The sequence below is a fragment of the Apaloderma vittatum genome, unplaced genomic scaffold, assembly GCF_000703405.1.
Source record: "Apaloderma vittatum isolate BGI_N311 unplaced genomic scaffold, ASM70340v1 scaffold3148, whole genome shotgun sequence".
Lineage (NCBI taxonomy): Eukaryota > Metazoa > Chordata > Aves > Trogoniformes > Trogonidae > Apaloderma > Apaloderma vittatum.
This window is the reverse complement of record NW_009728880.1, coordinates 17,733-44,966: the sequence shown is the minus strand read 5'-3', so window position 1 is coordinate 44,966 and position 27,234 is coordinate 17,733. Positions and strand designations below refer to the sequence as shown.

Below are 27,234 nucleotides of genomic sequence, written 5' to 3'. Positions count from 1 at the left end.
GTTCAAGGCCAGGTTGGATGGAGCCTTGAGTAGCCTGATCTAGTTGAGAGGCGTCCCTGCCCAAGACAGGGAGGTTGGACTAGATGATCTCTAAGGTCCCTTCCAGCCTAGGCCATTCTATGATTCTATGAATTGTAGCAGAACCTCATTTTTCTGGAAGCATTGCCCCCCTCACCATGCAGTCCACTTGGTCAGCTATCTGCTGGCTGGCTGCTGCTATTTCCACTGTAATAAATTTGATGTCAAGAAGCTTCGCTTAGATTTCAACCCCAAAACTTTGAGTGTATCTGAAGTATATGTATGTGCAACTGCAATGGCACTAACCACCTCCTATTAGTCTGAATCATGATAGAGCCACAGAGGGTTTAAGCAAAAATGGTGTTACTGTATCTTACTGCATAAAAAAAAAATTACTCTTAAAGCCTGAAGCCATCTTCAGGATCTGACACTGGACTTACAGAGAGGAAACAAACTGCTTGTAGGGTAGTTTAGTCTTTCTACTCCAGCAGGCGGGACAGGTAGGTATTCACTAGATCTACACACCCTAAATTCCTGTTCTTGTGTAAAGCTGCAGCATATGGGCCTCCTGCCTTTACAGCATCAAAGAGCTTTTCTCTTTGGTTTCAGTGAGGTCAGTCCCTCTGCGTTGTTTTATGAAGTCAGTTTGTGAGGTGTAAAACAAATCACAGTTCTCTAAATAGCAAAACACTCAGCTTTAAAGCTTTGGGATGTTGCTACTGTTGACAGTGGTAAGTGATCTCAGGGACTACAGCGTTAACAAGGACTAAACCCTCTTAACTTCTAATAAGAAATGACTCTTTCGAAGCTAGGAGTGTGTTTTTCCTTCTCTGCATTGTTGGACCCCGACCGCTGACTTTTCTTCTGTTCTCCTTCACAGTAACAAGGGAATGGAACATCTCCTGAGCATGAAGTGTAAAAACGTGGTCCCCGTGTATGACTTGCTGCTGGAGATGTTAAATGCTCACACTCTCCGAGGGCAGAGGAAGTCCCCGGTCACACATTCCGAGTTGGGCCCGTTAGAACAAATGGAGACTGGAGGCAGTCTGCGAAATGGGGCAGCCCAGTAACTCTGTCGACACCTGGAAATGTGAAGCTTGTTCAAAGCTATGGGAGAAAACAAAGCTACTGTGATGGGACTGCTGAGTGTGACTGAGTGTGAGCCCCCACCTCTTCTAGATTTGCACACGGGTGTCTCGGGAAAGGCTTGCGGGACCCACAGTCTGTTCGTGTTTCTGACATTATAATAGCTGCACTTTTACAGTGCCTTTTCTGAGACTCTTCAAAAGCACCTTATGAAATTAAGCCTCAGAACAGCACTGTGAGACAGGGAATTACTGCCTCTCCTTGTCAGAGGTGGGTGAACTGAGGCAGAGATAAAGGGCCTGCTTTGAGATGACAGAAGTCTCTGTTGGGGCTAGGAGTGAGCACCCAGGTCTCCGTCTCCGGGACCAAGGCTTTTAAGTGAGGACTAGACAAGCTCTTCTTGCAGTGTGAGATTGTGTGAGGTTGTGTGAGATGTAGAGCAGTATCGTTTGGGACAGATCTGCTTAACTGTGTGTGCTGGTCCCTGGGGAATACCTGCTTTGCAGCTGATCTAGATAAAGTGCCGAGATATGTACAGTGTGAAAGAGTTTCTTCTATTCCTAAATATGCAATGGCTGCAAGGGCCTTCATTTGAAGGCCATTCAGAATGGCTTCTAGGGCCAGGTCAGAGCCTCTTCAGAAACGTTAAACTAAGCTTAAGTTTGCATTTTGTGAGCCTGTTCTTAACACTCACGTTATTATCTGTGTATAATTCTTCAGTGCTTTAAACAATGACCAAGCTGCCTGGATATTTCAGTCCGTGCTGACCTTTGAAATGCGCTCTGTCTGTGAGATGAACATGTTGGTTTGTATATTTATTAATGATGTTAAATCTATTAACAATCTTTAGGCACAAGAGGTTGCTCTGTGAATATTAACTTGTTTGTTATGCTAATCAGGGCTTGTGAAATCAGCTAGGAACAAACCATCTTCCCTCCCCTTTTGGGTCGCGCGTGGAATTCCGTCCTGCCCACCTGAAATCTCTTGCAGGGGTTGAGGCTGTGGACGGGAACCTAAGGTGGGACCTGCTTTTGCCGGCTGCGCCCCGAGTTTGCTGCTTGCTCCTTTCCAAAGCGCATGGCATCTTATGCTGTGGTTGTTTTACCTTGTACAGGATCCCTCAAAGAGCAGGGAGGGAGATGATCATAGAATCATAGATGGTTCTGGCACTTCCTTTTTTTCACAAGTGTGAAGACTTGTTTGGATTTCGCTAAAGATGTGGGTTTAAACCCCTCAGTTGTGCTGATTTCTGCATCAGTGTAGTTTAAGCTACACTGAGAAAAAAAAAAGAAAAAAGAAGAGATAATGTAGCCTGGCTGATCACCTCAGTGAAAAGCACGAAGGCATCATTTGTTTTGGCAACTGCCAATATCACACTTCTATGTGAGCTAGAATTGCAGTCATATTAAATGAATATGTTTAAATGTAACACATTCATGTTCTTGGCATTTCAGGTATGACAAAAGTAAATTGGGATTACACCAAAAGTCTGGTTTGAGCCCGTAAGTCCTTTGGATTAGGGACTTTGATTAGTATGCCATTTGCATACTTTGAGTATTAGTCAAATCTTAGCTCTTGGTGGTTTTTTTAAAGCCAAGGAGAATATTTTTTATAGGAGGGGCTGAAAGTTTTCAGTGAGTTACACAAATCTATGGTCTTGTTTTGATCTTGTGCTATACCAGATGCTGCTGGTGAAAATTTTTACTAGCTACCTTTTTATTGTTTTTAAAAAAAACCATAATATAGCAGTGCCCTTCTAAATAAGGGAACAAAAAAGGAAAAAAAAAAAGAAAAGTGAGTCTGGAATTCATGAGTACTTTCATATTGAGGGAAGTTTTGCTGTGAGACAGACGTGTTTTGGTGTTTCTTGGGCTTGATCACGTTCTGGCTTCAGTGCCTGTTGTATTGTTCTTTGATTTTCCTTGTTCTGTGTAATCTTTTTGCTTAATGCAGTTTTTCAAAGAAATGTTTAAGTGATATTTTCTGTTTGTTTTGCTTTAGAATTGCTGAGTTTATGTGCAGTCTTGAAGCAAACCTTTAAAATGACAATGGAAAAGAGTGGGTGTACATTGCAAAATTAACTTCTAAACGGAAATTTGCTCTGGACTGACTCTGTAAAAGGGTGATGCTGCCGATTTGTGCCATGTGTTGTGATTCATTTATGCTGTTACTAGCACGGTGCAAATATGAAAACAATGTGATTTTTAACTTCTTGTCTTGTTGAACATAATTTTATTAAAAGTTACTACTAGTGTTTTAAAATAGGCAAAAGCCAATAGCGGTCAACTCTCTGGATTAATTTATATCTGTGTTTGTATTTGGATAAGGAGAAGGTGCGTGTCTCTAAGACAGCACAGCTTATAAACAGGGAGTTATATGACAAAATGAGTGAACAAGGGTGCCTTGGTCCCAGTACAAATATTGGGGGGGGCTGTTTCCAGTTTCAGCATTAATTAATTGAGTGCTAAGGAGCTGCAAGGAGAGGAGAGCGGGTAGCACTTTTTTTTCCCCAATAAATACACATATTTCCATAATAATACGTTAATTCCTTACTGACTGAATGATAGCTCTGTACAGGGATGACTGTGATGAAAGAAGAGCATCCCTTTAAGTGCTGGAACATTTTCCTCCTGATGGCCTGTGGAACGTGGAAGATGTTTGCTGTATTTGCATTGTTAGAGTGGTTTAACAGAGCCTAAAAGTGCAGTGAATCCCCTGGAAGTTGTATCTTGGTCCTACTTGAGCCGTCACCAGTGATCAGCCTCTTCTGAGGTAAGAATTTTTGCTTTTTTTGGAATTTATCACAGAGTCGTGGGCTTGGGTTGCAAGAGACTTTTAAAATCATCTAGTTCCAGCCCCTCTGCCATGGCCAGGGACATCTCCCACTAGACCAGGTTGCTCAAAGCCCCGTCCAGCCTGGCCCTGAACATTTCCAGGGAGGGAGCATCTACAACTTCTCTGGGCAACCTGTTCCAGTGTCTCACCACCCTCACACTAAAGACTTTCCTTTTAAAAAACTCTTATTCTATCACTGCACTCCCTGATAAAGTCCCTCCACTTCTTTCCCTGTAGCCCCCTTCAGGTACTGGGAGGCTGCTGTAAGGTCTCTCTTGAGCCTTCTCTTCTCCAGGCTGAACGAGCCCAACTTTCTCAGCCTGTCCTCAGAGGAGAGGTGCTCCAGCCCTCTGATCATCTTTGGGGCCTCCTCAGGACTCACTCAAGCATGTCCATGTCTTTGTTGTGCTGAAGGCTCCAGAGCTGGACACAGCACTGCAGGTGGGGTCTCACCAGAGTAGAGAAGAGGGGCAGAATCACCTCCCTGGCCATGCTACTTTTGATGCAGCCCAGGATCTAGTTGGCTTTCTGGTCTATAAGTGCACATTGGTGGCTCATGTTCTGTTTTTCATCCACCAGTACCCCCAAGTCCTTCTCTGCAGGGCTGCTCTCAATCCTTTCATCTTCCAGACTGTATTTGTGCTTGGGATTGCTCTGTCCCATGTGTAGAACCTTGCATTTGGCCTTACTGACCTTCATCAGGTTGGCATGGGGCCACCTCTCCAGCCTGTCCAGGTCCCTCTGAAGGACAGTCCATCGCTGAGGTGTGTCGCCCTCATCACTCAGCTTGGTGTCATCCACAAATTTGCTGAGGGTTCACTTGATCCTACTGTCCCTGTTCCTGACAAAGATATTAAATACTGCCGATCCCAGTATGGACCCGTGAGGGACTCAAGGTGGCCTCCTGCCTCCTCTGTCTGACTCCTTGCCCAACAGGATGGAGAACTCTTGTGCCCTAAGAAAAATGGCTTTAAATATCTCCCAGTTCTCATTTGTTCCTTTGCCTCCGAAGGCAGTTTCCCAACTTCTGGCCCTAAACAAATGAAAGTTTGCCTTTCTGATGCTTAGGGCCCTGGCTCCACTCTTTACCCATCTTGTTATCCCTCAAGATTGAGAATTCCACTAGGGCATGACCAGTGCTACCTCCACTCTCGATTCACCAGTAAGTTCTTCTACATTAGTGAGCAACAGGTCCAGCAGCGTCTCTCTGGTCAGAGTCTCCATCCCCTTTACTAGGAAGCTGTCCTCAACGCACTCCAGCATTTGCCTCGACCGCTTGCAGTTCACTGCACTGTTTTTCCAGATGTCCAAGTGGTTTTGAGGTCCCCTCTCAGCATCCGGGCTTACAAATGTCATTTCAAATTGCTCGCAGAAGATTCAAAATACATGTGTATAAACCGGCACAGGAATTTCATGGGGAAGCTCTGCCAGTGGCTGTGGCCATGACTGGGGTCTCGAGGGGCACGGTGCTGCTGCCCAGTGCTCTGACAGCTTTGGAGCTTAACTGTGGGAAGCAAGCCCATGTTTTTCCCATTAAGCTCAACCCAAATGATTTTTAAAAGCTGGCCCAGAGAGCGTGCTTTTGTGCATCCAAGGTTGTCCCTTTGGACGAATAATAGAAAATAGTTGTGCAATGATGAAATAGCTGCTCTTTTCGAGGATGTTCTTTAACCCACATGTATTAAAATGCAGTTGTGATTCTGGGTCTATTTTGATCGTAGCACTGCAAGCACATGGCAGAGACAGATAGGTAAGTGCCCACAGGAGATGAGTTGCTCTTAACTTGAAAGCTAGACTTAAAAACAGAGTACAGATTGACACAGCTTCATCTGAGGTGTCTTAAAGTGAGCACTGTCTAAGAATTACTGTTTGATAGGGCTGAAGATAGATCATATATATATAGTCACTATATGTCTCAGTATACTCTGCCTAGTTCTTTAGATGGCAGGGTAGCTTGTATCAGAGTAGCACAGCCAAGGACAGTCACCACCAGAGCAGCTCTAGTCTCAGCCCAGCTGTGGGCTGCACCATCTCTTTCAATGGTGACAGTCTGGTGATCCTGCCATACATGCAGAGCTGGACACCATGGAACAGCCTTTGTTGTTGTCAACATTTGTCTCAGAAGGAATTATTTATATTATTCATGTCCTGTGACACAGTAACTCAGCAGAGCAGTTACGGATGTGCTCACCTATCGTGGTGACCCTGTGCCTAAACCAATACTAAAAACAATGTTGTATATGAGAATATGAAAAGCAAGTGGATTGCTAAAACATGGAAAACAAGTATTGCTTACATTTATTTTTCAGTGTTTTACTACTGAACTGAAGTGTGGTAAGGTAAATGGCTTATTGTTTCACAGTTAACATTTTATGATCTGGATTTTTTTTTAATTCTTTCCATCTTTATATGCCAGAGCCACCTACATGCCTCATGCATTGTTGAATGTCAAAGATTTCAATCAAAGTGCATGTAGAAACCAAGATTGCTGTGTGATAAAAATGCCAACTTCTGCTGTTACTGCCTCAACAGGCAAAAACCTTCTTCACTCGGCATAATGCCACATATTAATTGCTGGCATAGCCATCAGCAGTGCTTACTGAACATTTCCTTTGTCCATTTTCCCCAGAATCTTCTGCTCTGAGTGCTATTTTATACGTGGTTTCACCTTCACTGTGAGTTTGTAACGGAAACAGGTTTACAGCTGAAGTTTGTGCCTTTTAAAGTACTTTATATGTGTTATCCTAAGGTTTAAAAAATACACCTACCACACCTTTCAGCTGCTCTTCAATTCTGTGAACTTAATTTGTCTAGTGATGTGTGTTGCATTCAGTTGTAGACGGTTGTGGCTGAATAAACAGGTATCATGAAACCAAAACTGCTGGCTTCTTAGTTCGTTTCTTTCCTGTAGCTGAGCTCAACTCAGTTTTGTGAGCGTGGACTGTCCGTGGGGGCGCATGGCTCATCTTCACCTCCGCAGACTTCCCATGGTGCAGGTTGACTTGCTGTGTCAGGTACCTGCGTTCTCAGGATGTTTCCCAGCACCAAGAGACCACAGAAGATGGGAGGTTGTGCCTGGGCGGCTCAGGGACCAGCACATTCAACCATCAAGGGAGGCAAGTACTCATGAACAGTCCTCTGCTAGCAGAAGTGCTGACTATTTGGCAGGGGGTTGGCAGTGTTAGCTATAAATGAAAACAGATTGAGGTCTCATCTCCTTGCTGTAGAAATAGAATTTCAACTTAAAACTCATTTTGGCCTGATTTCAGCCCTACATGTGCAAAAGCGTGCACATGCGTGCTGGCTCTTGCTATTGCTCTTGCCCTTTTTTTAATTATTTTTTTTTTCCTTCACTGAACACTAACAACCCAGTCCTGAGTGATAGGATGACACTAAGAAATTGGTGGGTGTATGTATAGACTTGTTTGAAGCAAACTTCAGTGTCAGCCTGCAGTGCAGTGCTTATAATCAACTGGAAAGAAAACGATTTAAAATAGGTTTGGGGGGAAGTTTATTTTTTTCCCAGATTTTTTTTGGGAGGTGACATTTTGAGATAATTTCATGAAAGCTCCTCATTTTATACATTACATCACTTCAACAATTTGATATAACAATACATAATGAAGGGAAATTGCTGCCTATGAAATTTTTCTTTAGACCTTTTAACATTGTTCAATTTTTTTTCCCTGCTTAGGTTCTCTAATGGCAGAACTACTGAATATTAGTGCTTGGCAGAAAGGTTTGCATGGGCATTTGTGACAACCTGGCAATGAAAGAATGGTTAGAGCCCACTGATTTCTAGAGACAGAAACTTAAATGAGCTCCATCTGAAAGTAATTGCTTTCAAAATAAAAAAAAAATTATGACAGAGGGAGAGAGGAGAGTGTGTGTGTCTGTGTGCAGTGAGGGGCGGGGAGGACCCATCACTTATCTGGCGACAGCACTACTGTGAGAGCTGTAGCTGTGAAACTGGGAGCTGGAGCACAGGTCTGGCTCCACAGACTCAGCTACGCCGAGGAGCATGAGGGCTCAGGCTGTAACAGCCACCAGGGCTGGAAGCGCGGCTGGACCCCGTGTCTTTCGCAGGCTGGAACCCCGGCCCTGCGGCTTGGGGCTGCGATAGAGATGTGTCAGCATCCTGGTTTAGAAATTCCCTTCTAGGGGAAAGAGCTCAGCCTTTCATACTAGTAATAAGCACGGGTTGGCTCAACTTTGTGTTCTTCCTTCAGGAAATTAATCCGTTGCAGAGGAAAGGATCTGTGCCACCGAACACAGGCTCCACTTCTGAATTTTTAATCTCTTGCTCTGGTAAGCGAGCGAGCGGTTATGCTTCGTCTGACAACGTCGCGTTAGCGTGCAAGTGAAGTGACTTACACAGGAGCGGAAGAGTCAACGCTGTAGCAACACGTGGCTGGCTGCTCCCCCCACTAGACACACCGATAACTCCCTGCAAGCCTTGGCAAAACTTTAATGACAGTACTCAAACTGTACAACCGAGAAGCAACAGCAATGCTGACTGTACACAGTGTTTCTCTAGCTGTTGCCCGAGTGTCGGTTTCATTTTAAAAGATGAAGCTTATAAAAACGCACAATTATCTCCCAAGATACTGTACACTATTCAGCAGGTTAAAAACTGAAAAAAAAAAATCTTTCATTAAAAAGTCATTACATTATTTGTATACATCAGGCATAGTCTACATAATCATGTTCACCTAGAAAATATGTGCATTATAAACCATTCCCATGCAATGCAACAATTTATTTCAAAGGTGGTATAAAAAGACAACACAGCAGTCCTAACCACTAGCACACCATATGCAAAACAAAACAAATGTGCATCCTTTTATTGAACGTGTTAGATGAATAATATACAATAGCAAAGGTCCAAAAAGATGTCGATTTTTTTTGTTTCCACCAAGTGACTACAGTACCAAAAGATACAGGCAACATGAAGCGTACGCAGTCATCATTTCAGGCAAAGTGCCTCTTCAACTGCTTGTCTGTCATGCTAACCTGAGACAGACTGCTGTGTTTAAGATTACCGTGATGTAGTTTCTGCATCTAGTAAACTCAGTATTCAATCACCTTGTAAGCTTAGAGCACTGCACCTACAAAATAATGTATCTATTGCATTGAAGTACAAAGTGTGTTGCTTACAGTTTAAAAATCTATAGAAAAAAATTGTTTTTTCCATACAAAAACGCTGAAACTCTGTCAAGATATACATTTTGAGACGTGAAATTTAACACATTCCCTGTGACGGGGCACGGAGGCTATAAACGTGAGGCATTATTTAGCTGCAGCAGCAACTTGAGCAGCGGCGTGTAGGATGAGGGGGTGCTGCAGTGACCGGTTTGGGGAACTAACTCAGCACAAAAGTTTCTGCTTGTAATTAGGCGACATCACTGCTCGGTTGATGCTAGCAGCAGCATGAAAAAAAGCACCACAGAGAGTGTGTTTTGGTATCACCGAAGATCAAGGGCTGCTTCCTAAGTTGGCGGAGGCCCATTGGTGTATCGCAGCATGGGATAGAAAGAACGGGCGAAGTTGTTCGCTTGGGTGCAGCTGTAGTCATCCTCAGAAGATGGAATCATGCAAGCCAGAAGCAAAAGCAGTAGAAAGAACAATTGAAGAGGTAAAGCTGCTCGTAATACACGGTAGAAGAAGGAGGGAGACCGAGGAATTACTTGAATAGGTTGTGGATGGCTTTCCCTTCTGAAAAGGAGAAGGAAAAAAAGAAAAGAGGAAAAGAAGGAAAAAAAGAAAAAAAGGCACGTCAGTTTCAATTAAACAAGTTGTTTTAACTCCCCCTCTTGGGTTCGCACTACCCTAAGATGCGAGGCTACGGCGTATTTACAGGGCAACACACTGCACATTAAATGCTTTAACTTGGAAGCGTGCCACAGTGCTCGGTGGGAAGCCAGCTGCTGGTTGGGTTTTATTGCCCCCGTCACTGAAGAAGAAACGTTGATCTGTAACAGCTTAGATCAGTGTGGTTTTTACTGTATTTTCAGATGCAAACTTAACTTTTCCCAGGAGACAAACCAACCTTTATACTTCAAATACACGTTGAAGTATAAAGGAAAGCCAATGTTCAGACTGATAAGGCTCTTCTCTGCTTTGGCATCTCTGAGATCCATCCTTTGCACAGGCCCTAGGGTGCTGTGGCACAAGGTCGCTCTTTTTAATAACTACTCTGCAAGTTGGGGTGGTTTTTTTGTTTTTTTTGGGTTTTTTTCTCTCCAGGTACGATGGCAGAATTAAAGGAATAATTAAAACTAAAATATTGCCCCGTTTGGCACAAAAAACATTTTCTCAAGAGTAAAGGCAAACTAAGGTTTGGCATTGGTGCAGAGGCTTAGGAGCAGGAGTTGTAAAGTAAACCATTCACCACAGTGCAGCCCAGAGCTGGTTGGTGAAGGAGACACTACAGGTAGGCAGAAATCACCTGCCCCTGTAGGTCAACCTGTGAGGAACAAGCGCCCAGGTTTCTGCTGGCATTCAGCTTGCCTTTGCCATTTTCACTATCTTTCAAGAGATCAAGAAAATATAAAATAATACCTTGTGCTGCTACTGCTTCTGCCATCTGCAGACCTCTGCACGGTGAGCTGCCGAGAGAAACAGCTTTTAGTATCTAGGATTCAGAAATCACAAGGAATTAATCTTTCTCAAAAAAGATAGATAAAAGCCCTGTTGTAAATTCTGTAATAAGGTAGACACATCTAAAAGATAAAATGATTACGTTTGAGGAACCTTCAGGTTAAATATGTCAAAGGATACTTGCCTTCTTCACAGCAGGACTGGATTCTGCTGTGGCTGCGTTATTGACTCCCGAGTCCAAGTCATCTGGATCTAGCAGGAACGTTCTGGTATCCTGAAAGGTAACCACACCTTCCTTTTCAAAATGCACGCTCAAAACTGACAATAGATGAAATGCAAAGAGGCATCTCTTATCAGCTCTCTGTAGGTCCACAACCACTGCCTCTTTGCATGTGCGTAACCAGATGCTACAAAACATTTTGCTCTACACTATGAAATTACAATGGAACAGATGGGCAGAGGTATGAACTTGAAAACGTCTCTATCTGACAGCTCTCAGGACAAGCAACGTATTGCTGTGAACTACAACTCCTATGCATTCGTTCACACACTCCTCGCCTGAGACTTGGTGTGGATCACAGGGTTATTCAGGCTGGAAGGGATCTCAGGAAGTTCAACCTCCTGCTCAACGCAAGATCAGCTACAGGACCAGACCAGAAGCCTTACTCAAAGCTTTATCCCGTCTGCTCTTCAAATGCCTCAAGGATGGAGACTGCGCAAGCTCTCTGGGCAATTCATTTCAATGCTTTAGGAGCTTTGTGGTGCTGAAGTTTTTTCTATAGCCAGACTTAACTGTATGGGGTTTTTTTTTCAGTTTATGAAGGTGGAAGTATTCAAGTTCGAAGTTAGTCTTTTATAAATACCTTTACTCTTAGTATACTACTTCACATTTAGGAAGATCCATGAGCAAGTATTTAAACTCTGACTCACCAGATTTCCTTGTATTGTTTTTAAGTCATGTGAAACTTGTTCAATAAGCTGTTTCAGTTTCCTTCCAATTACATGGACCTTCTCATCAGCTTCAATATAATCACCATCTGATTTCAGCAGCAGGTAAGCAGTGAGTTCCTGAAGTGAGTTTACTTTAAGCTGTTGTTCCAGCAGCTCTTTCTCCAGTTGCTTAGAATAAACAAACAAACAGTGAGGAAGAGCGATACTCTCAACTTTAAAGATGTTCTCATAAGAGGAGGAACTCTGGAAGGCTTTAAAGAACAACTCAACCTGCCTGAGAATCTGCAATACATAGGAATGGCTATTACAGCTATGCATGAAATGAAGTCCTCTTGAAGAGACTGGTTGTACCTGCTTGAACTAACATTTAGAAATAGTTTTAGTAGTAATCAATCCATATGAAAAAGACAGGAAATCTTGGAAATTGGCAGTCTTACTCCAGCATAAAGACTGTTCACAAGGAACTTAATTATGGAAAAAATGCCTCATGTAGGCAATCTCTTAGTCTACTCCAGAAACCAGCCACGTGCCTGAATACAGCAGGTTCAAGGACAGGCTGCAGACATGTTGAGAAATAAATATATTGCTCTTCACTTCATGGTAAGAGCTACTAACTCATTGGAAGAGCTGAGTTAGTTAAGACTACACTTACCATTAGCTCCTTTTGGCTTTCCAGTATTGTATTGGGGTCAGCATTTGGATCTATTATTTGTGCTTCATTCCTTCGGCTATCAGCACTTGCTAACCACAGGATTAGATTTTGGCTCTGAGCATGGAAGTCCTAGACAAACAAAATGACCAGATTAGACAGACGCAACAACAAATTCATGGTTAGTGAGGCCATAGCAACCCAGTCAAATTATTCCACCTGTGTAATAAATGGGGATTTTTCCAGTTGAAAAATTTCACCAAACCTAACAGAGTTGAGTTTGTAAGAAAATTAAATGTGCTGCATTCTGAGCAATCATTCCTCTCATGTGCAGGAATTACCCCTCTGTCCTCTCCCCTCATCTACCCATCGGTAACACCCTGACGAGTTTTCTCTTACAAGCTGGCACAGGGCACGCACCTGGCAATTCAGTAGGGCTTGTTGTAAACCTTTCTTCCAGTTGTCCAGTGCATGAGTTGCTTTCTCCCAGTGCAAATTCACCTTCCGAAGCCTGTTCTGAAGCTCTTTGAACTCTGTGCTATCTGCTTTCTGGAATTCTTTGCTGCTCAAGTTAACGGAAAGCACCACTGCCTTGTAGTTATCGAATCCTTTAAGCATGTCCTGGTACAAACAGATGGTGAAAGATGAAAAACATATTGTTTATTTACAATAAAACTACGCCTTCAGGAGTATCACAGGTATCGAGGAAATTAGTTTGAATCTGGTGGCTTTTCAGATACTGCTATGAAACATATTAAAGTAGGTGGCCTTTTTAATGTTTTTTTTTTAAAAAGCCAAAACCTTCACTTGGAAGAAAACAAATCTGGCTGGGCTTGTGTTTCTCCCTAAGTCACAGGCATTATGGCTTAATCCACATCTGCCCTTCATTCCTCTGAGCTTTTCCCTGACATTTGGACAATTATTCCCATAGGTCATCACATAGTATTTACTCCTGATTTACAAAGGTTTCACTGCCTCAGAATCCTAGAATAGCGCTGAAAGGGACATCTGGAGGTCTGTACTCCACCCTCCTTCCCCAGGCAGGGCCAACTTCAAACTCAGAGCAGGATGCTCAAGGTCTCATCAAATCAAATTATCAGTATCTCGAACAACAGAGAATCCTCATCCCCTCTGGAGCCCTGGTCCCACACCAGACCACCCCTGTGGTGAGAAATTCTTCTTCTTCTGCTCTTTAGTGTGAGTTTCTATGAGCCCATTTCTCTAACTTGCTGAGGTCCTCCCGAATGGCAGTTTTGCCTGTTCTTCTCTCCCTTAAAACTGCAGGGAAAAATAATATGGGATTTGCAAAGTCATGGCTGCATCATCTAAGCCCCTTTATGTTAAAGTAGAGCATGTATTTTTGAAGTTTTGTCTAAAAAAAAAAAAAGAATGCCAAACAATACCTCATACTCTCAAGAAGTTTACAGTTTGAATCAAGAGTACTCAGTCTTCTTCAAGTTGTGGGCTCTTGCAGCAGAAAAGTAAGAGCTGTGGGATAAGTCCCGCAATCAACACAGCTCAGAATGTTTTTCGAAGCAGCCTTTGTAACTAAGAGGGTCACTCTATATATTCTCAAGATCTGTGTCCCACTTGTTGAAAACTGCTGGTCTAAATTACATTTTGCCCAACAAAGAACCCCCTCTCCGTTCTTCAAGCAAGAAAGTTTCTTTCACTATCAGACAATACAAATGGTCCATCACAGACTTATAAACACCAGTAAGCCAGTCTGCAGCCAGGCTGGCTTTATCCTTATCCAGGGCAATTGGGATGTCCTGACATCTCATAAAATTCACGTCTTAGAGTGTGATGGCTCTTTTAGACACCCGTAGAAAGCCAAGCTGTCTGGAAAGGGGATTTACAGCCAGCTGGATGCCTCTTAAGGAAATGCAAAGGAGAGAAGCGAAGCTCTGCTCCTTCAGGAGGTCAGACACCCAACTCCAGTCTGAAGGGAAGCACCTTCCTCCACTCATGAGGCATCACCAGACCTCTCCTAGCGCTTGGTGCCTAAGCCAGATTGGCCAACATAATCAGAGTCATTCTTACTGGGGTCACACGCTGGAGCACAGTGTCACTCTGCCTGGCCTAACAACTACTCAAGGACATGTAGGTTTAAGCATATTATCAACATGCCTAAGAAATCCTTCCTCTGTTCTGTGGAGTGTTTTATTTGTGAGCATCATCCCAAGTGTGACGCCCAACCAACCAGCAGCCTCGGGATGTGGGTGACTCTGTATGAGGCTGCTGGCAGATGGGTGAGCACAGAGGGAGCCCACACTCCCGCAAGCGTCAGGAACACTCACTCCCTCAGAGCTCACCCCGAGGCATTCTGTTTCCCAAGGCCTAGGGACCCAGCACTGACACTTCCCGTGGCAGCCCGCTGCTTCAGCCTGCAGACCTGACCTAGTCCTAATTTATGGAAGCCGAGAGTCAGAGCAGGCAACATAACCTGACCGCACACGCTGACAAATGATCACGTTATTTTCTCTCTAACTGTTCTACTACCTGTCTGAAGATTAGCAGAGACTGAATTTACTTTGTTTCTTGTTTTTAACTAATACATTCTATTCAATAAGAAATATGCATTTGATAAGTGAAAAAATGCAACCGCACATTTTGATATGTCCTTCGATTATTGGACTAAGGTGCTATATAGAGCTATTTTTTGTAAACATTATATTGCTAGAACACACAGCTTCAGAGCAAGTCTTTCTCCGTCTCCCTGTTGGAGCTACAGCTCCCCATGCCCCCTTAATTCAATTAAAAAAAAAAAATCAGCCTAGACTTTGCAGCCTGTAAACCCAGCTAATTTTCAATCTGTTTCTGGTCTGCAGAGAGGGGAATGGCACAGAATGAGATAAAAATGCCAATATCATCGCTCAGGATACCCCACTTCCCAAGACAGGGTCTGAGCCCAGACATCTGGCAAATCTAAGCCTTCATTATTTGTCTTTTTTTCTATGTTTGTTTTCTAAAACAAAAGGCCTAAAACCATAAGTTTGGGGCTGAATGTTTTGTTTGAGAGAGAATAAAGTGTCTCCACAAGAAAACAGAAAGGAAGAGGTTTTTATTTCAGCCTGTTTTATTTCAACAGGCAGCCAGCTGCCTGTTGTATCCAGGCGTACTGCCTGCAAATCTCTGCATGTGAAGACAGAAGCACCTTGCTTAACTACCCTCTTTAGTCCTCTTAGCTGAAAACAGCTTAGCCCTCTGTGGCCTACCACGCTGTTACTGGCATTCACCCTGCTCACAGATCCTAGGAGCCCAGAGGCAAAGATAAAGAGCATCAGCATCTTGAAATCCTACCTCTCAGTATGCCATTAACTTACTTTCAATTTCTTGACTGTTTGTTCCAACTCCTGCATGCTGGATGGGGCTTCTGCTTTTTGCAGCTCTTCCAGCTCTTCCTCAGTTTTATCAAGCCAAGTGGAGACGTCACTGAGATCCGAGTTCAGCTGCTGCCACTGCTGCAACTTCTGTTTCATCCTGAGTTTATTTCTGAGGTCTTGAGCTTGGATGAGCTCCCATCTATCAATAATGCCTGCAAATGATAGAACAACAAATGTTGAAAGCTTCAATAAGGTGAAGAGTGCATGAAACAGCCACAAGGGGTTTTTACAAGTAAATTAATTCTGCAATCCACTCAAGGTCAAATAATTGCAGTTGTATCCTACTGTTACCCAGACACATTTTTCTTGAGAGTCTACAGTCTGTAAATTTCGTATTTCCAGTCAAGTAATCCTATACAGGATTTTAATCACATTAACTGACGATGTTTTAATTCACTTAGAAGAACAGAGCAAATCTAAGGAGACTGAATTCAACGAGCCCAGCTGTGATTTTGTTGACACCAAAATTCATCACAGGACAAAGTACGATCCAGCAGTTAGGACTTGGGTTCATGTATCATTAGTTCAGTGCTAAAGGAGATGCAGATGCCACCTGTGCAATCACTAACACTTGCCCGGGGAAGCTGTGGACGCTCCAGGCCTGGAAGTGTTCCAGGCCAGGCTGGACAGAGCCTTGAGCAACCTGATCTAGCGGGAGTTGGCCCTGCCATGGCAGGGGGGTTGGAACTAGATGATCTTTGAGGTCCTTTCCAACCCAAATCATCCTATGACTCTATGATTCCTGGAAGCACAACAAAACTCTTCTCAGGGGTTCCCTTATTCATCTCATGTATGGGACTCAACCCCGGCCCATTGCTGAGACCAGAGACATAAACCACGTAAGCTGGTGCGTATAGCTGCAATCTTCTTTTTACCACTTGATTTGCTTTTGTGATTACCGTACAGATGTGTTATTACAATCTCAAGCACCTGAAACCAGGAACGAGGTCCTAAAAGGTTAAGAAAACCAACTCATTGGCCTGCTTGGAAGAAAAGACCATAGTGAAGACAGTGAAGAGGAGAATACATTACAAGCTTTGACAAAACACTTCTGTAAATGGGAGCTGTAGTACCTTGTTACATAAATGAGAAAATGAACTACAGCAATCTTATTTCAGACAAAGTGACACACTTGCTCGGTTTGAAATCTGATTAAAAGCCTCTGCGAAGTATTCAGTACCACTCAAAACTGAAGTTGTTCCATTCATTCCAACTAGCAAAGAGACAGAAGTGTAAGTGATAAAAACCTCAATTCCGGCAGAAAATCTAAATGTTTAGAGCAGCAAACGTGGGCTGGACAGTACCAGGTGAGAAGGCAGCTCAGTGCATCTTAGCAAAATACACTAAATTAGAGGGTAGCAGTTTACTTCTATTTTGTTCTCAGGGCAAACGTGCTGCCTTTGTGCCACCTTTGCTTCATCTCCCCCCAAGTCACAGGACAAGCATCTCGTAACAAAAGCCACTCCTAACGCTCTGTACCTGGCTGCTTCTCTGCAGCTGCTATATTCACAAGCTCTTGGTCATCCTGGGGTTCTTCATCGCTCATGTTAGCAGATGCAATTTTCTCCTTGTTGATGCTACTGCTGCTTGCAGAGCTGAGCTGCTTCACCTGGAATGACATTTTGGTGAGGTGAGCCCTGCAGGTTAACAAGCCACCAAAGGTCAAACTTCACCTGTGCTACTTTGAGGCAGCTGTACTGCCACCAAGCTCCTGCATGTCAGATTTAGCACTGGGCTCCTGCATCTTTGCTAACAGTCGATACTGGCCCTTGGTCCCTTCTCAGTAAAGAAACACACACCACAGTGACACTAGTTATTACAGGACTGGCAAATTAATCGCTTTCCACTACATGTACCAGACAACGTACATCTGCTGAAGCTCTTTGTTGGATTCTGGTCTTGGCAATATCGACTCTCAGGCTCTAAGACCAAATTAATGATGACAAAAGCAGCCAGATACCAGTACCATCTTGTGCCCAGAAGAGTGCTGACAACTGGTCTAGATCCACTAAGCCCGCCAGCTGCTGACGAAGCCATGGCTGGCAACCAGCCACTAAGGCTGAGGTATCAACAAACAATAGCCATTCTGGCACACTTTCAGTGCCCAGAAAGAGATTAAATGGTGGGCTGCATGCTAGAAAAAGACCCTTCAAATTGGTCTGCTTAGGAAAGGGAGATATGTCAGTAGGTACCAAGGGAGAGTATTCATACCCTTTCCTTGGGGGTAAACTCCCCTGGACTTGTCCTACGACAATAGAGGAAACAAGTTCCTCCAGACACTAAGGCTGAGCAGAAGCCTAATGTGATTGTTCTGAATTGCTTTAAAGAAGATTTTCTAGCGGGTGGATAGAGACTGTCACAGGTTAGCTGAGCCACTAGAATTAATGTCTAAGTTTGCATAAAGCAAACACAAACATTCTGGCCAGGACTAATCTTTTGCTTCATGCTAGGAGGAGGTAAGAGGATGGAGTTACACATGAACAACAAACAGGTTGTTTAGCACAGCTTCAGTGCCCACAGAGATTCCAACTCACATAGTCTGGCTTATAGGGAGTACTTGTCTCTGGACCAGACAATACATTTCCAATCATCTCTGACTGGTTGTACCGGTGCTTCCTGCAGACTGGGCTATCTGGAGAATGCCAAGGATGAGCTTCTGAAACGGACTTCCCTGCAACAAATAAAACCAAAACTGTATGCCATGAGTGCAAAATCCCATCTCCGCAAGGAAGCTGTTGCTTTGTATTGTTAGAAAGCGCTCTGAATAAAATGGCATCAAGTTATGGCATAAAAATGACAGTTTTGCAGCTTTCCTTGCAAAGCATGCACATTTGCAAAACATCAACAGTGTTTCAAAGGTAATGAGATGAGAGCCATGCAGTTATGGGACATTCTGTTTTCTTCTGGAAAATGCTTGAATACAGGTAAGAGTATTCAAAAAATAAAAGAAAAAGGCTGCACTGCGGTTTTGGAAAGTTTGCATCCCAACAATACCATCACACATCTGCAACACGTTTCAGTAGGGGCAAGTATAGACATGTCCTGATTTGCAGAACACTGGTTCTGGATTTAATAGACAGGACACGCAGACTTCTGTCATGCACAAAACACTTGCAGAGTTGGAACTACTGACTTCAATAATTATGCAATCAAAACTAGAAACAACCAAAAAAGTGACACTACCCCAGAGCAAACCACCAAGAAAGTACCAAAAGACTTCGGATTGATACAATGAAATGCACATTAACCACCCTGGCATTTACCAGGCAAAATCTAAATGGTGTGTTCTTGACTGCTTCGTAATGTACATGTGAATACTGCAGCGTAAGAACACCATGACAGGATGAGACATGGTGTCCACACAAGGCAGGAAGTCAGACATTACATATGAGAGAGGTTGAGGAATATAGCGTGCAGCACAGGGAGATTGCCATGTTCAGACACATGCATTAGCAGGTGCCTACCAGAAGATGCTTTCAAAGTTTTTGTGGTCATTTTAAGATATGCCTCAGGATTTTCAGTGATTTCTACATCTGAAAAAAGAATAATGTCATTTTCCTCACTATTCAATATTTTCCAACTATTAAAGACAACTGAAACAATAAGGGACAGCAAAAACAAAGGACAAGATAACTTGTTGGTATAATGTTTTCACCAAACGTTCTTAAAAGATAAGATTTCTAAAAACCTTAGGTTTCAAAAAATATAAGCTTGGTTTAGACAATACCATTCCCTTCATCAAGAAGACACCTAAGAGAGGAGACTGCTCACATCTATTAATAGTAACTGAAAAAGCAACCAACAACATGGGAGCAAGACCTCAATCCCCCTCCCTTCCCATGCAGGGACATCCTGCAGTGGTCTATGTTGAGACAAACAGCTGGCAATCAGGTCTCACCTGACAGAGCACTGTAGTATGTTGCTTCTTCTTCATCTTCATGAGAGGAAGAACCTCCCACATCACCTGTGTGATCCCACTCGAGTGGGATGGAGTCAACACTGACAGGAGTTTCACAGCCCGATCTTTCATGACCTTGAGTAGGGGGCATAAGGTGGCAAAGGGACTGCGTCGAAGAGGGCCCCTCACTGATGGCCTTCTTATGCCAGGGATCATTCTGCATTTCTCTGGAGTCTTCTGGATCTGTCTCATTCTCGGATGTCTCTTTTTCATCATCCAATCCCTAAAATTAATGACAATTACTGCATATTAATAAAGTTTACAATAGATCTACACCTCTTAATGATCTAATGGCTGAGCCACACAGTACTACTGGGGGCTGTTTCGCAGTCAGTTATGGTAATCGAAGACCATATGCCAAAAATTAATGGGAAGCCTAATTTCTGCCTCCTTGCTCTGTTGCCAAAACAATCCTCACATCAGCAGCCTCCTCTCCCCCTTTCAGGACACTCAACCACCACTGTAACATCTCTCCTTATTTTGCAGGGAGGGGTACCCAGTTCCAAATGGACTGCACAGGTCAGCAGGGAAATGATGCTCAGGCAGGCGTGTGCAGCTACTCGTATGTTACTTCCTCTACCTGGCTTTCTAACAGATGTTCTTTCTTTTTTGAGCCAAAGCAAACTGAGAACCATCTAGATGTTCCCAGTGAAAAGAGCATGCTGTTAACGTATTCAGGGTTCTCACAAGGAAGTGGAGAGATGGGGCCTCACAAACAAATCCATAAAGCGATATTCTAAGCACGTTATTGAAGTTTAAGACAACAAAGTGATACGAAAAACACCAAAGAAGCTTTTGAAGCCCTTAGACCACTACTATCTAAATATTAAACCTATGAATTACTTCCATGCTATTATCCAGATTCTGCTGATGGGAGTTCCAAAAGGAGAGGCGTGAGGAGACAAGACCGGTGACAAGGACTTAGCAAAGCTGGCACAACTCCTGAGGAGCTCCTGACCCCTTTGAGCTCAAACCACTCAGTCAAGCTGCTAGGCATAAGCAATGAGCATTGCAGTTCCAACACCCAAATCTTGACATGCATCTTAAAACAACCGGTGCTTCTTACGGGATGCCTTGAAGTCAGTCTTTGATGGAACCGGGCAACTCGCCCAAACACCTCCTGACAATACCGATGAAGTTCTTCCAACTCGTCCTCAATCAGGGTAGCATCCAAAGGCTCACTCTTCTGAATCAACTGCTCCCCAAAAACGATTAGCTGATCAATCTTATTGGTGTTTAGTGTTATTTCCTGCTGGAAACCCTATTTGGAACATACAAGAAAAATTACTCTTTCAACTCCCCTTTTTAACCTAAGGTTTGACGTCCTTTTCTCGCTCACTGCAGTGAAAGAAAAGCAGCAGCTGATACTGTTGTCCAATTTCATTTGGCAAGTATCTTTTTGCTCAAGAGGTCCAGGAGTTTGTTTTATTATCAGGATTAAAGCTCCAAATAAAGTAGCATTGTCAGGCAGTGTCCTGAGCCTGCAGGGGATCACGCTATGAGAGTTCAGCTAATCAGAGTTTATTTTTCTGATTTTATTTTTTCATTTTATTCTTTCATTTTATTCTTCTCAGTGGCAAAGAAGTCTGCTTTGGCTGGTTGGGCTTCCAGCCTACACAACAGTAAATCTACATCCCAAAACGATTAACAGTACAAGGAGAAAGAAGAAAACGAGCGTATGAGTAGGCAGCAAAGAATTGATATGCCCTCTAGAATCATTTCACGTGCCTGACATCTTATTTCTGTTTGAAAGCCCCAGCCACAGACAATTGCAGAGGAAAAATCTTACCTTAATGCCAACTCAAAATTTCACCAGGAAAAAAACACTCAAATTTAGGAATGTTGCTTTTAACACTAACGTGCATGTGCTCCTTTCCAGACCAGATACCACTATCACTGATATCTGATGTTAGGAGAAAATGGCAGGACAGAACTAAGCTTGAACACTAAATCTAAATTTAAACACCATACAGTTTAACTGTCATTCAGAGGTTAAGTCTTAACAATTTACTGGTGTCTTAAAACAAATACATCTCTACAGTGACCTTTTGGCTACTGTGAAATTCCCAAAAAGTGGATGATTCTGTCAAGAGAGGGGAGCCCAACAGGATCAGGTGAATTATATTAAACAACATCTGTATATGGATACGTACATTTAACTGGCGCATTTTGTCATCAAAGTTACTTTTTGAGAAGTGCTCCACATTTGTCAGCTGGAGGTCCATTTCTGTGAGCCAAACAAGGATGCTCTCCCTCGTCCCCTCAAACTCATCTCTCTGATTGGTGAAGTGCTGAACAGGAAGAAGGGAACCAGTGTTACAAGACTTCAGCTACCAAAAAAGAAAGTCATGGGAGTCCTCTCTGAAAATAGTGTTTTGTTTCAAACCCGCTGTTCACCTTAAAGGCCTTCAGGGCACAAATGGCATCATGCCACATACAAAAACTGTCCCCCTCCTTCAGTGGTGCTGGAACAAAGTGTCCTACGTTAATACACTATTTGTATGGGAGGGGGAATTAAACTCTAACAGTGCAAGATCCTTCTATAAAATTATGTTCTTGCTTCCACATTGTAAACCTTCTCCTGTGTCATTACACTGGTGTAACAGTGGACTCAGGTTTAGCATCTAATTTGTTCTAAATATAAAAGATAGAGAGACAAAGGATGCAAGCCTCAATTCTAATTAGAGCAATAAAAACTATGACATTAAAGACAGTAAAACAATGGAGAAGCTGGATTGTGGATGACCACCATCATAATCAATACATCCTTTGGCACAGAGGCCAGGAGGAGCGCTCTCTGCTGCCATGTCTCACAATGCTGCTAACAGACATGCAGACATGCCCCAGTTCTCCTCGGTGGATTTACTGTTCAGGAAGGAAAGGGATCATACAACACCCCAAACACAACACCTCCTAACTGCACAGATCAAATCCCACCAGAGCTTTCACAGCCCCATGCATTGACTTTTGAGACCTAATAGCTTTCCTGTCAGCTGCTTGCAGCGCTTAATTACTTAAAAATCAGCCAGTGACATGTTTCCCACAGGGCAGAGTGCAGAGTACCTGCCCAGAGATCAGTTCAATCAGACAAGCAGCACACCTGAAGCATCACAGATACATTCTTCCACAACATTCTTCCACCAGGCAGAGGGCACAGCAGCAGGTTCTGGTGACAGCAGCATGCCTCTCCATCATATCTCAGTGTTTAAAGCCTTGTAGATGAATTGTAACTCGGCATAAACTGGAGCTGCATTATAAACTCCAAAGCATACCCTTTTGTCTCTCTGCCTCTTATTTATGGGAAGGTGCAGGTGCATGAGCACATCCACCCATGACAGGACTTGATAAGAGGAGAGTGGGATGGGAGCAGCAAGGCCTGCAACATACTTTCCAAAATTTGCACCTGTTTCCCACTTACGCTGCTTCAACCACCAAGAGCTCATCTACCAAGGACACGTTTATGCCAAGCACTTGGTGACTGTTCCAGAGCTGGCAACTCAAGACATAAACCCAACACAAGACAGTTGCTCCAGTAACTGGGAAATTCCTACAGGAATTTGCAAGTGCTCCTCACTCCCTCACCCCACCACGCAATTACCTTGAGTCTCCTCAGAATGGCAGCGACTCGTTTCTGGAGATTATCCCAGCGCTGGTTGCCTTCATGTACCATCTGCTTCAACTTGCTGGCTGAGTCGGTGCGGTTCTCGCGGGCGAGGCGCCTGTACTGCTTATTGATCAGCTCCAACTGAGTGAGGCGTTCATGAATTTGCCGCTGGAATGCCTGCAAGATAAATCAAGGTACTTGGTTCCCTTGCTAATGAGAGAAAGGATCTGGACAATACTATCTATCACAAGAAAAGATGACACCCTTCTCTTAAAAACGGGACTTTTCAACCTTAAAATTAAATCAAGAGAAGGACCTACATTTCAAATCATCTGCTCAAACTTACCTCAATTAGAAAGGAATTTTAAAAAAAAAATCAATCCACAAAGCTCTCTTGCCTATAAAAAGCAAATCTTTAACTTACAGGCAGAATCTTTTCAGTTCAAAGCATTGGATTCTCCACATTAAAAAAAAGTATGGAGACAAATAAATCAGCCAGATACATGGCAGTCACAAGCTGGAAAAATTATTTACGTTCTACATATCACCACTGCCAAGCTGGTGTTTTTAGGGATCCAGGCATTTCACACAGGCATTAAAAATTTAGCAGTTTGATCATTCAGCCTGGTGCTGAGCATAAAGATAATTAAGTTAAAAATTTCACCTCAAATTTCTTCAGCTCTTCCTTTGCATGTGTGTACAAAACCTCTGAAGAATTAGGCTTAGCTGCTGCTCTTTCGGAAGATTTTAGCCAATCTTCAAAGCGAGAATAGTCTTCCAAAAACCTCTGCCATAGGCGCCAGGTTTCCTCGATTCTGAGAGGGAGATGCAAAAATGGCAAAATTTTCTTGAAGCCAACTACTAATTTTGGATATTTTTTTCTTTTTCAAAATTCAATTACTGGCAAAAGCTACAGCATTACTTCAAAATGCTGCCACAGGCTTCTTTAGGAGGGGCAAGAAATAGAGACTTACTTCATTCGCCTTTCCATGGACATGGCGCAAATGTTTCTCCACCGTCTGTCCAAGCTCCTGGTAGTCTGCTGGATGGAGTCACACTCTGTCTCATTAGCACATGCATCGGAATCATGTAGCAGGACTTCACAAATATTAAACACAGATTCCACCCCTGCAGTGTGTTGCTCTATGTCTCGTTGCAGATCCTGCCATTGGCAAAAGAGTAACTTGAGTAGAAGGAAAACATGAGCAGCCAGACTTCAGACATACCTTTTCAAAATGCTGCAGAGGATGGGGAAAGAGCAATTTGTGTGTCAGGAAAAGCTCATTTAGCTTTACAAAATAGAGTTGCAAGAGGAGCTGCGCAGATGACAGGCTGACAGGTCAGGACAGAACTGCCATGCAAAAAGCGATCGTCCAGCTTTGGTTTCTCAGTGAAAGCTCAGTCTTCTTGTTAATGGTCTGGTCAATTTGCATTCAAAATCCAAATCTTACACAGACCATAAACACAAACTTAACTGATTTTGACAGTACAAGATGACAGTGCCTTGTATCAGCTTACAACACTAAGACTTGACAGAGAACTCTTAGTACAGTTCACGTACTTTAGTAACTATGTGCTCACAGGTTGCTACGCGGAAACACTGCACACAAGCAGCCGGTGTTACGCTACTCTTCTTATTCTCTCTTGTTGAGCTCCTGTTTTGACAGACTATTTTAAAGGGTCTGGAAAACACCGTTTATCTAATCTACACTACAAGGTTTCTTCTCCAGAGCTTGCATCTCCATCATAGTCTGGCCTCTCATTCTGTACCTTTAACTACTCTTTAAGTCAATGTAACTGAATAGTAGAAAAAGAAAGCCTTACCTAAATATTTCTTATGAAAAAGGCAGCTCTCTACAATGCTACCAACTGTAAATATCAATTAAATTACAATGTCCTCTACATTTTCATTTTTACAACACATTTCTGGCTTTCCTAATGAAGGACACGGAGACTTCTCATTGAATAACACTAAACATAAAAGAATATTTTACTGCCAGTATTGAACAGGAACATCCATGAAATGATATTACTGATCTCAGTGAACAGTCGAAGCAGAATTCATTTTGCTCTAGACTTACAAAACCAAACCAAGCCAAAACAAACAAAAAAACCCCAAACAGACACAGCTTGTAGTAAATGCAAAAGGAAGATTTCCCCAGAAGTCAGCAAGCTGCAGGGAGGTGAACATCACCTAGTGGCAGCCTTCAGTGGTGTTACATAGGTACCCGAGAGAAGGGCTAAGCCATAAATGGTCAACATTTGGCTTGTGGGATCTGTGGTAAAGTTCAGCTTTAAGGAATGTAGAAGCCAAAATATCTGCATGGATGAGAGACTGCCAGAAGCAGACCCAACATAATATTTGACAGTTTATTAAGGATTGGCAGCTGTTTCCTGAGCAAGAGGCACTACAGGCTCTACATCTGAAAGCAGGCTCCACTCCACTCCTAGTACCTGGAGAGACTCTTCTGAAGTCATTAAATGACACTGCATTTGCAGCTGTATTAGTGAGAATAAGAATTTGGGTCACAGATTACAAATCCACTCTACTTGCACTGTGGTAATGTTGCTGACAAAATCTCATCACTTTTGATCGTGCATAGCTTTGTGGAATAACCTGAGGCAGAATCCTTGCTGTTTTCCAAGCTGTTATTCCAAGTGACCCAACCGTATCATGGTGAGACAAAGACAACAAACTAAGTAACAGGGCCAAGAACATACACTGAGCCCTAAAAGGTAGTTTGTCTTCAGTGCTGCACAGCATTGCCCACAGAGCTTAAAACAGACTAGACACTGCTAGACTTCTGCATCAGTGAAACATCTTTGAAATCTTAAAATTAGTATTATTCATGTTTTAATCTTCATCCTTTAATTGAACAAACATGCCATAAAACATCTCTGTGGATGCACAATGCTTTTCAATGTTATTATTCAAGACTGAACAGGTAAAGCTTTTCCAGTCATGGATGTCAAACAGAAGAAGCCTGCAGGGCATATTTCTCACCATCACTCTGCTCTTGCTGAAATAATTGTTCTGATAAAACCAGGACAGATCTTTTCACTTTTTGCACCCAGATAAAGGTTTCTCCAATGCGAGGCAAAGAGGCATTTTCTTTTCTTCCCCATTGTGGTCTTTTTAGTCAGCACAGTGTTCTCACACTCAGCCTGCTAAAAAGTTACAGTAAAAGGAGGCTGGAGGTGCCAGAGGTCTGTGTTTGGAACAATCCAAACAACAGAGCAGGGGCAAATACTCTTGTTTAACACAAAGGCCAGGTGACAGCCATGGTCATTCTCAACCTTCCCAGGGAGACACTTTGAACCTGGGCAGACTTACAGCACAGTCCTGAGCAAAAGCTGAGTCCATCAGCAAATCTGTGCTTTGGAGAAGTGCCTTTTCCTTCACTGGCTGCTGCAGAGAGAAATTTACTCCAGGACTATCCAACTTATCTCACACTTTCACTTCAGCTGTGCCCTATTCTTGCCATCTCCAGCACTTAAAACTAATACAGATCCTTATGGTCCCCCTAGTGAGCCACCATCCCGAATAAATGCCTACACACACTCAGCTGACACCCAAGAGTGCCAGGCTGTTCACACTTATGCCTCAGCGGGATTCATGCAACATCCTGCTCAATCCTAAGGGGATCTTCAGAGCCTGCCCACTAGATCAGGCCTCAAAGGTGTGATTGCACAAGTCCACCCTCCAAAGCTCAAACATCCTTCTCTGCCAAGCTTGCTCTGCTGTCTGCAAGGAGGCGAAGAACTGGTGAGGGCAATACATCAAATCACGGCACTTAAATCTGTCACAGCCAGTTTGCAGGAGAGCTGGTATTCACGTCTTGTCAGCCTAAGTCACCCTCATGGATTCTACCCACTGCCTGTGCGCTGCCGAGCCCTTATGAAGTCTGCTGTACTTAATTGAGTAAACCATCAAAGGCAAAACCACTTTTTTTTTGTAGTCTGCATGTTTTCCTTGGGTGGAATGGGGGAAGGGAGAAGTGTGTAAGTCAACACAATACTGAAATTACAGCAAGCAAACAAAAATCTTCCATGTAACACATCTTGGCAGGAACATGCCATGAAAAGCAAACAGGTAGAAGGACTTGCTAAAGAAAAGAAACGGGTGATTTTAAACCAGGACCAATTG

The 27,234-nt window shown here is 43.2% G+C and overlaps 2 protein-coding genes across 2 annotated transcripts in view; one reads left to right on the top strand and one right to left on the bottom strand.

Moving 5' to 3' along the window:
• Positions 1-1,088, top strand: part of ESR2 (estrogen receptor 2 (ER beta)) — a 43,816-nt gene extending 42,728 nt beyond the window's left edge. The window contains exon 9 of the mRNA XM_009874233.1: positions 899-1,088. Within this exon, the coding sequence (XP_009872535.1) occupies positions 899-1,088 (190 nt within the window). The remainder of the gene's footprint in view (positions 1-898) is intronic.
• A 3,973-nt stretch (positions 1,089-5,061) lies between these two features.
• LOC104277564 (nesprin-2-like) overlaps positions 5,062-27,234 on the bottom strand; it is a 36,519-nt gene continuing 14,346 nt past the window's right edge. Inside the window, exons 4-19 of the mRNA XM_009874234.1 lie at positions 24,062-24,249; positions 23,752-23,902; positions 23,082-23,264; positions 21,637-21,774; positions 20,550-20,744; positions 19,424-19,706; positions 18,990-19,058; positions 18,060-18,196; positions 17,005-17,134; positions 15,466-15,677; positions 12,560-12,760; positions 12,143-12,271; positions 11,470-11,658; positions 10,720-10,813; positions 10,388-10,467; positions 5,062-5,304 (exon numbers count right to left, since the gene is read on the bottom strand). Coding sequence (XP_009872536.1) covers positions 5,062-5,304; positions 10,388-10,467; positions 10,720-10,813; positions 11,470-11,658; positions 12,143-12,271; positions 12,560-12,760; positions 15,466-15,677; positions 17,005-17,134; positions 18,060-18,196; positions 18,990-19,058; positions 19,424-19,706; positions 20,550-20,744; positions 21,637-21,774; positions 23,082-23,264; positions 23,752-23,902; positions 24,062-24,249 — 2,622 coding nt within the window. The remainder of the gene's footprint in view (positions 5,305-10,387; positions 10,468-10,719; positions 10,814-11,469; positions 11,659-12,142; positions 12,272-12,559; positions 12,761-15,465; positions 15,678-17,004; positions 17,135-18,059; positions 18,197-18,989; positions 19,059-19,423; positions 19,707-20,549; positions 20,745-21,636; positions 21,775-23,081; positions 23,265-23,751; positions 23,903-24,061; positions 24,250-27,234) is intronic.